The 15,891-nt window shown below is 31.9% G+C and overlaps 1 protein-coding gene across 1 annotated transcript; it reads left to right on the top strand.

The window, feature by feature from the left end:
* On the top strand, nucleotides 1-9,436 carry LOC114400580 (topless-related protein 3-like). Its single transcript, XM_028363095.1, has 25 exons — nucleotides 1-341; nucleotides 1,734-1,913; nucleotides 2,014-2,127; nucleotides 2,765-2,923; nucleotides 3,272-3,446; nucleotides 3,554-3,683; nucleotides 3,958-4,073; nucleotides 4,219-4,351; nucleotides 4,435-4,544; nucleotides 4,705-4,774; nucleotides 4,845-4,918; nucleotides 4,990-5,085; nucleotides 5,166-5,258; nucleotides 5,643-5,770; nucleotides 5,888-6,122; nucleotides 6,206-6,373; nucleotides 6,462-6,545; nucleotides 6,932-7,084; nucleotides 7,171-7,281; nucleotides 7,381-7,560; nucleotides 7,646-7,774; nucleotides 7,866-7,961; nucleotides 8,310-8,492; nucleotides 8,585-8,763; nucleotides 8,894-9,436. The coding sequence occupies exons 1-25, from the start codon at nucleotides 262-264 to the stop codon at nucleotides 9,108-9,110; spliced, it is 3,393 nt and encodes a 1,130-aa protein (XP_028218896.1). The 5' UTR covers nucleotides 1-261; the 3' UTR covers nucleotides 9,111-9,436.
* The last annotated feature ends 6,455 nt before the right edge of the window (nucleotides 9,437-15,891 follow it).

The following is a 15,891-nucleotide window of genomic DNA, read 5'->3' as shown; positions in this document are numbered from 1 at the left end:
ATCAAGATAGCGAGACCGAGTCTCTCCATTCTCTCTCCTCCTCTTATCAGCAGCTTTTCAAACCCTAGAATTTCTCAAACTCGGAGCTTCTGCAATCCTCAAGAACTTATAAATTCTTGAGGAATTTGAGGTTGTGGACACTCCGTGGCTTGATTTTTTCTTCTTTTTTTTCTATGGTGTATTTGCGTTTGAAGATCGGTGTTTGAAGATCGGTGTTCGAAGATCGAGATTACTGACGCGTTTCCGATTTGAGGAGCAGCTATGACTTCTTTGAGCCGAGAATTAGTATTTCTGATACTCCAATTTTTGGAGGAGGAGAAGCTGAAGGAGTCGGTGCACAAGTAAGCAATCCTTTATTTTACTTTGATGTTATTTTGTTTTTGTTTTCCTAATCTCTGCTACCTCTTTCCCTGGCAAGGTTTATCTGTGTCTTAAAATAAAAATTAATGTGTAGGAGTCAGCAATTCGTGCCACAAAATGGAGGGAAACTTTTGAAATGTTAAAATTTTACTGTTATTATTGTTAGTGGGTGGAGTGCTTGTTGAAATTGTAAGTGTCATTATAAATTAGCTGTCTGTTTATTGGGAAATTATTGTATGATATGGGATCATCCCATGTCTATGGTCTCGGTTAATCTCTGACATTACGAGATATAGTTAACAAAAATGTGCCATGTGGTTTTTGGAGATTAGCTTTGACCATGAGACACGAGGATGTCTCGGACCATATAATAATTTCTCTGGTTTATCCTAGATTTTCCAAATTAAAAACGGGCACGGAGTTAAAAAGAAACACTCTTTAAGGTTTAATTGTCACTTTTTAATTAGGGGAATGTCCGCTACAAGGGAACACGTGATTTCAATCCCTGTTTGTGTAATTGCTTTTGTCAAGGATTTAATTTGGGGTTGCAGTTTCATTGTGATCTCTAATATTGCAAGAAAATTGAGAACAAATGTAGCTAATACGGCTGCATTGGCTCCCAAAAGCTTGACATTGGCTGCTGAAGATCGATTTTAAAACCTTGCATTCAGCTTAAGCTATGGTGTTCTAGACAGTGAATTGTATTGGAAATGAAAAATTAGAGAAATGAGAGGAGGAATGTTTTCAAATTTAAGTCTTAAAGCAAATAGATATCCTGGTAATGATTTAATCCAAGAAGCTTTTAATTTGAATGTGGATAAATAATTACAGAACCACGTGACAGTGAATTATCTAGTTGACGATTGCATTATAAAAATCCTATTGTTTGTCTACTATCTAATTCTGTGTTAATATTCAATCATCCTGCTGGATTTACATGGTTACGGTTTTAAATTGTGATCTGCAATCACCATTGTGGCCGCAGTTTTTCAAAGTTTTCTGCATTCACATTGCAACCCCAATTGTGGCTACATAATTGTTGTCAATATTAAGGTTTTGGAAGTCTCTATAACCATGGTCACAACTGCAATTACCCTAAAAAGGGGAAGACAATTATATACTGCACTTCTTTTGTTGGCTGTTACTCTAGCTGGTTTTCTGAAGTGTGGAAAGTCAATGAATTACTTGAATATGAAAGCTGAACTTGTAAATATTTTCATGGTAATACTAATATGAGAGTTCCTTTCGTGTAGAAGGCTGAGATGCATTGGAATTTTGATGATAATAAAATTAATTTAAAACTCTTTCTCTTCCTTTGCTAAACATTTCCCACTTTTTACATTTTCATTGCTGCTTATTTTTTTCTGGTGCAGGCTCGAGAAAGAATCTGGGTTTTTCTTCAATATGAAGTACTTTGAGGAAAAAGTACAGGCTGGTGAATGGGAAGAAGTTGAGAAGTACTTAACAGGGTTTACCAAAGTTGATGATAACAGATACTCCATGAAAATATTCTTTGAAATCAGGAAGCAGAAATATCTAGAAGCACTTGATAGGTATCTATTAATTTGAATCTCTTTTGGATTTTCTAATTTTGTTTGTGCTTATGATGGTACTTCACATGTTGTTTTTGTCTTTGGTGCTGTTAAATTTTAGGCAAGACAAGGCAAAGGCTGTTGAGATATTAGTGGGTGATTTAAAAGTTTTCTCCACCTTCAATGAGGAACTATACAAAGAAATCACCCAGCTGTTAACTCTTAGTAATTTCAGGTAATATCTTGAACATATAGTCTAACACAATACAACATTGTTTTAGTCTCGTATCCCATCTGTTATGTTATGCTTAATTACTGTTTTATTCCTTGAATTTGGAGGTGTACTTTTTTTAATCCCTGAAATTTAAAAATGCTTCTTTTAGTCCCTGAATTTTGAAAAATTAATTTTTTTAGTCCCTGACATAATAAATTGACACTTTGTGGCGGTTTTTAAGCACTTTGTGGCGGGCTTTTTAGCACTTTGTGACAGTTTTCAAATACAAATTCAAGTGGCTAAAAAATTAAAACTAATTTAAGACAACTAAACCACCACAAAGTGTCAATTTATTATGTCAGGGACTAAAAAATGCAATTTTCAAAATTTAGGGACTAAAAATAGCATTTTTTAAATTTCAGGGACTAAAAAAAGCACACATCCCAAATTCATGAACTAAAACAGTAATTAAGCCGTTATGTTATCAGAAAAATTGAAGTCAATCTGATTTTTGATTACGTCAATATTCTTGAGTCTTCATTAAAATTCTAGAAACAAGAGAGGATGGAGATTGTGAAGAACTAAGTTTACTATATTGTGTCATGTTGACTTTTTATTGTAAGACTGTTTAGTTTTTCCTTTCAATTTCAAATGCCAGGGAGAATGAGCAGCTGTCCAAGTACGGTGACACCAAAAATGCTAGAGGAATTATGTTGATAGAGCTAAAAAAGCTCATAGAGGCAAATCCTCTTTTCCGTGACAAACTTATCTTCCCTACCCTTAGGTCATCAAGATTGCGGACATTGATCAATCAAAGGTACAGATGCTATAGTTGAAGATGAATATGCAGTTTATTATTTCTGTCATACCAAAAAAAGGGCAAGTTTAAGATTTTAATTGATTCTATTTCTCACTCTCCTCACCAGCTTTGCTGTGTTTTTAATTCATTTTTTCATAGTTAATTGGATTCTTTTTTACATGGCAAATGCAAGCAAATTGTCTGGCCTTTGCCTTCTTGAACGTACAAATATTATATCTCTTAGACTTTTGCGTATGGTTTTAATTGATTATATGTTATTTATTATTAATTTAATGTATTTGATTTTTAACTTGCTATGCCTTATCATTGCTTTTATTAACCGATTTGTGTCCCTAATCAATGCAGTTTAAATTGGCAACACCAGCTTTGCAAAAACCCTAGGCCAAATCCGGATATAAAGACTTTATTCACTGACCACACATGTACACCTCCTAATGGTCCTCTAGCACCTACACCTGTCAATCTTCCTGTTGCTGCGGTTGCAAAGCCTGCTGCTTATACTTCAATTGGTGCTCATGGTGTATGATACCTTGCATTTCAAAAAATTGGTTGCTTATATTTTTAATTAATTACAAATCTAATTTATCATGTTGATTAATTAGTATTTTGTTTATTTGTTTCATATAGCCCTTTCTGCCTGCCACAGCAACTGCTAATGCTAATGCTTTGGCTGGTTGGATGGCCAATGCCTCAGCTTCATCATCTGTCCAAGCAGCTGTTGTCACAGCATCTGCCATACCTGTCCCACAGAATCCAGGTTTAAAAAAATCGGTGGTTACCTTATTTTTGCCAATAAATCTCACCATAACTTTTATTAAATTTTACGTGTTACACACCCTAGACTTTTTCACTTGTTTAACGTCATTTGAAAATAATTATTGTAATTGGTGACCTGGCAGCTGAAATTTTATTTACTTGGCTAAGCTAGCAGGAGAGCATGCTCTTAAATTTTGCTTGGAATCTTACATATTTAGTAATTTCACAGTGCAAGAGGGTTTCATGACTTAAATGCTCCTGCCCTTTTTAAACAGTGTCTATCTTGAAGTGTCCAAGAACACCTCTGACAACTGCAGGCATGGCGGATTATCAGAATGCTGATCATGAGCAGTTAATGAAAAGACTCCGGCCTGCTCCTTCTGTAGAGGAGGTAATTTTGATAATTTTGTGTTTAATTTAAATGTTATCTGGGTATTCTTGATGCCAATGATTTTTTTGCTTCTAAGCTGAAAAGGGTTCCTGACTTTGTAATGGTTTGAGACTTGTGTCACCATGATTTATATATATTGTTTTAGGTTTCATGTCCTGCTGCTCGACCAGCCTCTTGGTCGCTGGATGATCTACCAAGAACAGTGGCTATGACATTGCATCAAGGATCCTCTGTGACAAGCATGGACTTTCATCCTTCTCACCAAACCTTACTTCTCGGTAATTTCTATAATTTTTGAATTGTGTAATATCTGACTACTAATATCCTGACATAAACATAACTACATATTTCCATTGAGCAGTTGGTTCTAATAATGGTGAAATTACACTTTGGGAGCTTGGGTTGCGAGACAGGTTGGTCTCAAAGCCATTCAAGATATGGGATATCTCAGCATGCTCATTACCATTTCAGGTTTTTAATTTCATTTTCAACAAGTTTATATACTGTACAATATTTTCTTTTCTATAATACCCTTATTTATGCTAACCAGACAATAAGTGTGTTACTATGGTGGTCATTGGTGATTAAGAATTCAAAACCTTTGGAATTTTATAGTTGGTAATTTTCACAGGCAGCTATGGTCAAAGATGCACCTATTTCTGTCAGCCGTGTCACATGGAGCCTTGATGGAAATTTTGTGGGTATGTGATGTTTTCAAAACCATTTTGAAACTGTCACAGTTAAAATATCTAACTGATTGCTTTATTATAGGTGTTGCATTTACTAAACATTTGATTCACTTGTATGCCTACACTGGATCAAATGAGTTGGCTCAGCGTATAGAGGTGAGATTATTCTTATCATAAGTAACCAAAGTTGTGATTGCAATTTGATTTACATTTTCTTGCGGATACAGGTTGATGCCCATATTGGTGGAGTTAATGACTTGGCATTTGCTCATCCGAATAAACAACTCTGTATTGTGACTTGTGGAGATGATAAGTTGATAAAGGTGCACAAATCTACTTATTGTGATTTTGGATTATGCATAAATAGTATATCTATTTAATCTGAAGAAGAAACTCTTAATAGGTCTGGGATTTAACTGGACGGAAACTATTTAACTTTGAGGGGCATGAGGCACCTGTATATTCTATCTGTCCTCATCACAAAGAGAGCATTCAGGTACAGAGATGATATGATGTGATTTGTTTTCTGTGTTTATTCTTTGGATTTTGTAAGTTATAATTTGATAGACTATCACTCTATAATTTTACCTATGTGCAGAGTGATGTGTTTTTTTATTGTGAATTTGTGATATTAGAATATTACGGGAATAACTACTTCCTTCCCCTTCCACATATTGTGATCTTGCTTTCCATCTTTCTAGTGCCAACTTCCATTCCATATTTTTAATTTTTTTTCATTATTCATTTGGTTCTAGGAAAGCCCAAGAGTGTTCCTTGTATTTACATGAGTTACACATACATATTTCAATAATTGTATTATTCTAGTAATTAATAAACACTGCCTTTAATCCTACTGAATGTTGTCATTGTAACTTTGCAGTTTGTATTTTCAACTGCCATTGATGGCAAAATAAAAGCCTGGTTATATGATAATATGGGTTCTAGGGTTGATTATGATGCCCCAGGTCATTGGTGTACTACAATGCTTTACAGTGCTGATGGAAGTAGGTAAGAAGGATTTGGGTGCGGATAAGTATTTAAGTTTCATGTTCAATGGATAATTAAGATGTATTAAATAAAACCGTATTAACATGTCTTCCTATTTGTCTTCCATTATTTCTATAGACTGTTTTCTTGCGGAACTAGTAAAGATGGAGAATCATTTCTTGTTGAATGGAATGAAAGTGAAAGAGCTATTAAGAGAACATACAATGGGTTCAGAAAGAAATCCGCTGGTGTCGTGCAGTTTGACACAACCCAAAATTGCTTTTTGGCTGCTGGTGAAGATGGCCAAATCAAATTTTGGGACATGGACAATATTAATCTTTTGACAAGCACTGACGCAGAGGGTGGACTACAGGTGGAGATAACTTTTTTAAGTCTTTTGGAATATAGCTTACACTTTATAAGACATTCCTCATATAATTGTATGAATCTATTCAGGCCCTTCCGCACTTGAGATTCAACAAGGAAGGAAATGTGCTTGCTGTTACTACTGCAGACAATGGATTCAAAATTCTTGCTAATGCCAATGGTCTTAGATCCTTGAGAACAGTTGAAACTCCAGGATTTGAAGCATTGAGGTCACCAATTGAATCTGCTGCAGTCAAGGTTGTGATATTTTCTTCACTTTTTCTTGGTTTTCGATATTTAGATCAAAGTAAATTTTTATACTGTCCATTTGGTTTGTGGCATCTAGGCATCTGGCTCTTCTGCTGTTAATGTTAGTCCTGTCAACTGTAAAGTAGAAAGGAGCTCACCAGTCAGGCCTTCTCCAATTCTTGTATGAATTTGTCCCTGCAAACTCTGTATGCCTGATTATGATATTAGCATGATGACTATGATATACTAGTCATAGCTTAACAATTAGAAATTAATATTTAAGTATTATAACTAATGCTTCATTTCTTTTAATATTTACACAAGCATGTTGGACCAGCTTGTTATTTTCTTAATTTCTCCTGGTATCCTTAATTCCACTATGACATACCCTTGCATACCGTGGAGGACTTAACATCTTTTGGACATCTTTATTATTTGATGTCTGTATTTCTTTGTGAAATTATTTGGTTTAATTAATTTTTTGAAGTTACTTTATAGTCATGAATTTATACTGCATCTTAATACTTGTTCACAACTCATTGATTGGTTATGCCGTTTTCAACGAAGAATGGAGTTGATCCCATGGGTCGAAATGTGGAGAAACCTAGAACTGTGGAAGATGGAATAGATAAAGCTAAACCATGGCAGCTGTCTGAAATTGTGGATGCTGTCCAATGTCGGTTAGTTACAACGCCTGACAGTACAGATTCTTCCAGCAAGGTTTGTTGATTTTATGAGAATGAGATTGCCATTTTCTATTGTAAACTGTGTACTGTGAACTGCTTTAACTCTAGAGTCATACATAGGTTGTTCGACTTTTATATACAAACTCTGGTGCTGGTCTTTTGGCACTTGGTTCAAATGGTGTTCAGAAGCTGTGGAAGTGGGCTCGTTGTGAACAAAATCCCAATGGGAAGGTAATGATAATCCTTCTCTTATCCTTACTCTTCTATATGCTTGTTATTACTTTTCTGCTTTCAGTTGAGAGCAGAATTCTGAAGTTTTTATGATTATAGGCAACTGCTAGTGTTGTTCCACAGCATTGGCAGCCCAACAGTGGTCTTCTTATGACTAATGATGTCACGGGTGTCAACCTTGATGAAGCTGTTCCTTGCATTGCACTCTCAAAGAACGACTCATATGTTATGTCTGCATGTGGCGGAAAGATTTCTTTGTTTAACATGATGACATTCAAGGTACATGTCCAGAGATACAAGTACAACCATTACATTCCGTTCCGCTGCTATGTTTTCTGTTTACTTATGGTTTATTTTCTATCAGGTAATGACAACATTCATGCCACCACCCCCTGCCTCTACCTTTCTGGCTTTCCACCCTCAAGATAACAACATCATAGCCATTGGGATGGAGGATTCAACAATTCACATATATAATGTTAGAGTGGATGAGGTGATTACTATCTTTAACTGTTTTTTTCATTTTAAGATTTATGTTATTATTTTTAATTTGTCTCATATTTTCTCTTGGGTGTATATTCTAGGTGAAATCTAAATTGAAGGGTCATCAAAAGCGAATTACTGGTTTAGCCTTTTCAACCTGTCTTAACATCCTGGTTTCATCTGGTGCTGATGCTCAAGTATGTCTTTTAAGCGTGTTCCTTTCATTTTAGATTTAGGGTGATTTGGAAAACCTTGTGCATAATAATTTGTTTTGGAGATCTCTGTTAGTTATCTTTCTTTGGTTTATTTGTAATTATCCAATGTTACCTTAAATTTGCTTCCCTATGTAAAGGATAACAGGGTAGCCTTGCTTGTATTTTCTAGACTATTATGAAATTAAATCACAATTTACTTCATTGAAATTATTTTACAAGAAGGTGCCGATACTTAATTTGTTGTTCAATATAATTTTTTGTTTTGTTTTGTTTCTGTGAGTATATGGTGTGCCTTCCCATAACAACTTAATTGAAATAATTTCCATACAGCTTTGTGTATGGAGCATTGATACATGGGAGAAAAGAAAATCAGTTCCCATACAACTACCCGCAGGAAAGGCTCCTGTTGGTGACACTCGTGTGCAGTTCCATTTAGACCAAATCCGGTTACTGGTAGCCCATGAGACTCAGTTGGCAATATATGATGCCTCTAAGATGGATCGCATTAGGCAGGTAAGAGGATTTTCTATCTAGTATTGGTATTGCTGCTTGTTGCTGTCAAAAATATTAAAATGGAGACATCCTTATAAATTAATTTGTTGCAGTGGGTTCCACAAGATGTTCTGGCTGCTCCCATATCATATGCAGCTTATTCCTGCAACAGTCAGTTAATTTATGCTACATTTTCTGATGGCAACACTGGGGTTTTTGATGCCGACAGCTTGAGACTAAGATGCCGTATTGCACTATCCACATACTTTTCACCTGCAGCAGCTTTAAGTGGGTAAGTTTCTGCCCAACAGATCAGACCTAAATTTTACTTTCTATTGTATTAAAAATTGAGCATTTATTCAAGGATGTAGCATTGTGAAGATTTTCGTTGGTGGTCCATATTGTGTAATACTATATTGCAGGAACCAGTCTGTTTATCCTGTTGTCGTTGCGGCTCATCCACTCGAGCCCAACCAATTTGCCGTTGGATTGACAGATGGGTCCGTGAAAGTGATAGAGCCTAGTGAATCAGAAGGTAAGTGGGGAACCAGTCCACCTATGGATAATGGAATATTGAACGGTAGGGCAGCATCATCATCTACAACAAGCAACCACACACCCGACCTGGCAAAAAGATAAGAACATTCATTGTACCATACCAGCATATTCTTTCCATCTGTAATTTGATCACCTTAGATTTTTAGATTTTGATTTCCCCCCATTTGTCCCAAATCAAGGTCTTGTCAGCGTCAGCTCGGACATAAAAATGGCAAATATAAGCTCTTGTCTTGTATACCTAAATTTGTTCTAGTCAACTCGATTACATTATTTATACTGCACTGCAGTGTACCTCTTACTTGCCAACAATGTGAATCTGTCCACTCTCCTGACATTTGTTGTATGAAATCCGTTAGTGATAGAGCGATTATATATGATGAAATAATATGACCTGACTTTTCAGAGAATTATTTGTTATTTGTGTCATGAAGAGAGAGAACGTGCGATGTTTCAGGGTTATTTGTTATTTGTGAGGGAGAGCGTGTGATGAAGAGGGAGAAGCAGCTGTGCTAGGGTAGTTTTAGAGAATTTCAACGTAGACACTTGCATTATGGATCGGGTAAGTCATCTCTCGATATTCCTCATGATTCATGACACTCGGGACCCTGAAACATTTTAGTACAATAATCATAATTCAAAAACTTGCTTCGCACATTGTTGTTGGCCTGTTTTTGAAGAGGGTATAGGCTCTGATACTCCTTAGAATTCCATCACAACTTAGAGGAACGATATTCTTGCTGGTCGCTTGTGTTTTGGTTTTGGCAAGCATCGAGGCCTAATCCTTGGTAGTGGGCCTCAAATGGTGCGTCATTCCAATTCACGGGAACTCTATGGGAGGCCCATGGGCTAGTCCATCTTGTTGCCACAATCCTCATTGCTTTTGTGGGGTAGCTCCCTCCTTTCGTTGTAGTGTTCTTGAACACCCTGATTGGGGTGTCATCCAAAAAAAAACTGTGACATTTCATCAAAGAAAGGTTATTAGGCAAGGAAAATAAAAAAAGAACAGTGATTATATAGTTACACACACTAATTGATTTTGGCTCCAGAGAAGCGTGTAATTATGAAAATCTGTAGTGGGATCAAACCAAAGAAAGATTTGTTGCTCCCTGCCACCTTGACCTTTTGTGAAAATGTTTGTATGCAGTAAATAAGGTCGATCCTTATTATTCCCATCCAAAAATTCAAAGTCAATTTCATCTTGACCACCATCGCTACCTGATTGCAACTGCAGTAAATGATTGAGGAAATTTAACACTATATATAAAATAGTCGAGGAAATTAACACTATATTATATATATATATAGGTCTGAGTTAAGCTGAACTTCTTTACTTTGGTCAAGAATACGTATATTTTCTGGGGCCCATAAAGGAGGATAGTTTTTCTCAAAAGGAACATATTCATTATAAGCGCCATTGAGGTGCAATGAAGTGAGAAGGAAAAACAACAAAAGAAAATATGAATTACAATTCTTCATGAGAAAATATGAACTAGAATTCTCTGCTTTGGTTTCTCTTTAGTGTTGTGGTTGTTTATATTTTAAGACGGGTCTATTTAAGACAGAAACACACAAATATAATCAACATTTCTTACAGATAATTATGCTGGATTTGTGTGGAATTGAAATTTGCGTGATATTGTTTAGAGTGGAAGACACAAATATAAGGAACATTTCTTACAGGTAATTATGCTGGATTTTTGTGGAATTAATTGTGTATGATAAAATTATGAATTTCCTTTCCTTTCGTAGGTTTTTGTTCTTTCGGCTCAAATTCATCTTCACTTTTTTTCGGTGACATAATTTAAGTCCCAGCATCCTTTTTTTCTTTCCTCACAGGTTGCTCTAAGTTACTTTTATTAGTAACAATAAGCAGACAAAGAGCTGCGTTAAACAGATATTGTTTACTATTACTGCAATTAGAGTGTAAGCGGAACCAATGTTGTTGTGACTCCGGGTTATATAACGAAATGGCGAATGAAGCAAGAAACTACAAAGTAGGATCTTATTTTTACTTCACGTTACCCACTTTTTACTAATTTCTTTCTTTCTTTTTTTTCTTTTTCCAGTTTTGTGACACAACGAAATAAAATGTTATAATTTAATTTAAGGCAGCGTATCAAATAAGAACATTTCTTATAATGAAAAATAAGAACTAGAAATATAGACCATTAAATGTTATTTAAATGACTAAGATTTAAAAAAATACACTTAAATTTTTTAAGTGATTATGTAATAAAAAATCACGCAATAAATTTTAATACTAACAATCAATGTATAATTATATGATTGAGATTTAAAAATTTTACATTTTTTACCTTTAATATATATTTCATTTTGCTAGACCTAACTCTTCTTGGTATATATTATTTATCTGGGTACCTATGATAAAAAATTTTATTTCTTTATTATAATATTTATTAATTACATATAATATATAATATAATTTATATATTCAATTTTGGCTATTAGATACTTAATTAAATGGATAAAAATTTGATAAATTTTAGTTTCATAGCTCGAGAGATAGTCTTTTTTTTACCAACTTTCAGCCCTCTCCTTATGGTCGAGATACTAGTAACCTCCGCGGAGGCCACATTCAGCATATTAACAAGTTTTACATGTTCTTATTGATAAATTTTTTAATATAATTTAATTTAAAAGATAAAAAAAACAAGTTGAAATTTTTGAATAAAATAATTATTTAAATAGAAATCTCCAAAATTGATCAAATCAAAATCATAAAAAATTGATGCAGTTTGATTCAATTTTTGCATAAAAAATTATTCAAACTAAACATAAAAAATATGTTAATTTGAATTTAACATGTTGTTTAAAATCTTATAAATTTATAAAATTCTGTTGAATCTTATGAGTTTATATGTTATAAATTTATTAAAATTTAAACTATAAAATCTTAATGATAAAAGTCTTGTAAAAAAATTTTAAAAGTCAATATATTCTTACCCAATCTTTTAAAAGTATTTTTTTGATATGAAAATAACTTTTTAAAATCATAATCCAATGTAACTCCTAATTTTTTTTAACGCTTCTTAATTGTTACGAAAATCCTTTTATGGCCTGTTGGGTCGTACTAGTGTACTACTACACCGGATTTAAATATTGCATGTAGACGTAATTTCATGACACGTGTGTGCATCATGGAAGATTGTCATTGATTGTGTTACTCAAGTCACGGATGTTCTCCTAACCATCCTTATAGTAGCTTGCATGCATGCTTCATATGATTCAACATTTCTTTACTTTTTCGTCGAGGGTACAGATTAAAGATGTGAATGATACTTTCTGCAAGAAGCTTTCAATTAATTCATCTCTTTTTAAAATAATATTAATTATATTAAATCTATTAATCAATTGTAATATCATTTTAAAAATATTTTTTTTAATTTTTAATCCATTTAATTATTTTTTTATTAATGTTTGAATAGAGAATAATTAAATAAAAATATATAAGAAAAAAATAATTAATACATTTAAAAATTAAAAAATAATTTTATTAAAATAGAACAATCTTATTATTAAGCGGGAAGGGAGTGTGTTAATGAGGTATGATTAGATAATATTTTAAAAATACATGTTTGTTAATATATTTGTACTTGAAAAATAAGGTTGTGTAGGTTAGTAAATATATGTTTGTGGAATTTGTTAACATATATATTCTTATTTTTTAATATGAATATATTAGTAAATTATAATCAAATAATATTTTTAAATATATCAATAATGTAACTTATTAATATATTCATACTAAAAAAATAAGAGTGCATATTAACACATCTATATATATATATATATATATATATATATATATATATATATATATATATATTACTTGTTATTTTTTAAGATAAAATTATTTATATTTATACAGCTGTTTATTCCTACACATATTTATATTAATTCCTATTCCCTCATTTATATACTTATCAAAAGGAGAGAAACTAATCATATGATATGTGAAAGTCAAAATAATAAATGAGATTGGAAATAAATGACAAAATAAGAATTGTAAATAATTTTATGTATTATGATAAATAAAGATACAGAATTAATTATGTACTGTTTAATAAAAAAATATTCATTTTCCTTAATTTATGTAGTATGGTACAACGTACAAATAAAAAAATAAAGAATATAATTTTAAAAATTAATGGTAAAACTAAAAGGGCTAATGTCCACCTTATCCCGGCCGCTCTACATCCCTCCATGTAAATAAAAGAAGATAAGATTCAATAAAGATTATTGCATTTAATCATTATGACTTTTTTTTTTTTTTTTACCTTAGCTGGCATCTTCACATTTGAGTTTAATATTATACATTTAATTCTCTAATTTCATTGGAGTTTGGATTAAATTTTCGAATTTGTGCTGCTATATATGAGGAGGTAAAACTGTGGGTAATGGGCATATCCGATATGAGGGTGGAACTTATGGGTAGCCAGGTGATTTTAATTCTTAGATTAGAATGAAAAATTAAGATTAAAATATTTTAAATTTAAATTTAAATTTTATTTAATTATAAAATTTTTATAAAATTTATAAAAAAAATTAAATATCTTAAAGATTTAATTCATCATGTCTTGAAATATACTTCAAACTTATCATTAGACCATCATCACCATGGTAATTATTTCTATCATAAGCATGATCGTCAATCACTGTTATTATCATTAATATGATTGTTGTTGTCATCGTTTAACATATAAATCTTATGAAAATTTTATGTTTAAATAAAGTTTTAATCTGAAATTAAATAAAATATTTTAAATTCAAATTAAAAACTTATTTAATCATAATTTTTTAAAGATTTATCAAACAAAAAATTAAATATCTTAAAGATGTAATTTACATCAAGATCTTCACCGCAACTATTATCATAGCTGTTGCAACCACCACTTTTATCACTGTGATTATCGTCATTACCATCGTCGATATCACTACTAACATGATTGTCATTGCTGTCATTCACCATCACTAGTGATAGCGGTGCTATGTTCGTGGTGGCAACAATTCACGATTATGATTATGATAATGATTGCGATGACGATCATGACAATGATGGTGGTCATGATGATAATAGATTTGAGATGTTTTAAGACGTCATAAATTAATTTTTATGATATTTAATTTTTTGTTTGATAAATCTTACTTTATATTTTAATCTAACGATTGAGATTAATTATTTTCACATAAAATAATTATTTTCATGTGATAGTAGTTGAGAAATTCCAAAGTATGACCTCTCTCCTCTTCCTCTATCCTTCTCTAATCAGTAGAATGATCTTAATTATATTCCCATGCTGACTGGATATTATTGGCGCATAATTTAGTAGAAGAAACTAGCTTTTTTTTTTTTTTTCTGGAAAATATATCTATATTTAATGCATGTTTAACTACGTTTTGAAAAAAATTGTTTCAAAATTATTTTTAAATATATCTGAGGGGAAAAAATGCTATAGTGGGTTACAGCAGATTTGACGACAGGTGGTCGATCAAGATTCGTTCTTTAAGAATATTAAGACTTTTTGATATTTGTTGAAGATAACGCACCAATATTACTATGGGTACGGCCACGTCTTCAACATATGAAGCAGAACATTGTTTAGGTAAATTTTAAAATCCTTAATATCCAATTTAGAAACTTAAGTGGTTTGTCATTTCGTACTTTAGTACTGTTATAAACAGCTAATTATTGGAAGACCACTTCTGGAAATGGGAGCACCTTAAAGAGGCAAGTTGCACCCCATAGTGGGTCTGGTGTGCCATTTAACTCAAAACACTCATAATCATATATAATTGACTAAAATATTTCATGTACTACTTAGCAAGTGATTATGTTTTAATTAAACATTTAATTAAATTCGGAATCAGTGTTATACGCAACACTTCTAATAACTATCCTTGAAATGTTCAATAAGTATATATATAATAATATTACAGCCTGGGTTTCTAAATGATACTAGCCAAGTTGATCGTGGAATCAATTGTGTTTGGATGAATCTCCATTACAGGAAAGATACAAACATAAAAATCTTATATTTGTTTGGTTGACAAAAAAAAATTAATTATACCAAATCCCAATTCAACATTTATAAGAGTGAGACTAATAACTTCTATCCTTCCGGCCACTATTTTTATTTGATACATCATATATTTGATTAATTATGTTGATTTTTTGGAGAAAAAAAAAACTGAGTTTGAAAAATTATGTAAATGTTAACTATTGTATTTAAGTAATAGTGATTCAGTACATCGTAAAGTAAAAATTTGTCCATTATTTTTCTTTCTTACCTTTCATTTTTTATACTAAAATATATTTTTCCTACTCATAAATTAAAAATATTCAAATTTTGTTTCTATAAAACTTTTAGTATTTTTTTCTCTCATAAAATTAAATATTTTAAATTTTGTCTTGAAACTAGATTTGAATAAATTTAAACCTATATAAGGATTTTTAAGAGTTAAAAATTATTACAAATTACAAAATAATCACCACAGAATATAATTTGTGAAATTTCTTTTTTATAATTTGTGATGATATTTAACTCTTAAAAATTCAACCACCACTAATTGAATAATGTAACTAGGTTTGGATATCCAAACTTAATTTTAGATCAAAATTTGATACAAGGAGAAAAAATATACTAAATTTTTTACAGAAAAAAACCCTAATATTTTTAGTTATATAAGAAGTAAAAATATATTTTAATCTTTCTTGTTTTTTTCTTTATTTCAAATATACACTTTGAACCTCATAAAAAATACAATTTGAAAAGTCCATTATAAAAATGTTTGATTTGGGTCATAAAAACTCTTGAGCCCAAAAGAGAAATGCGTCATTTGG

This window comes from Glycine soja, chromosome 19 (genome assembly GCF_004193775.1).
Source record: "Glycine soja cultivar W05 chromosome 19, ASM419377v2, whole genome shotgun sequence".
In the NCBI taxonomy this organism is placed as follows: Eukaryota; Viridiplantae; Streptophyta; class Magnoliopsida; order Fabales; family Fabaceae; genus Glycine; species Glycine soja.
This window is presented reverse-complemented; position numbering and strand designations above follow the sequence as displayed.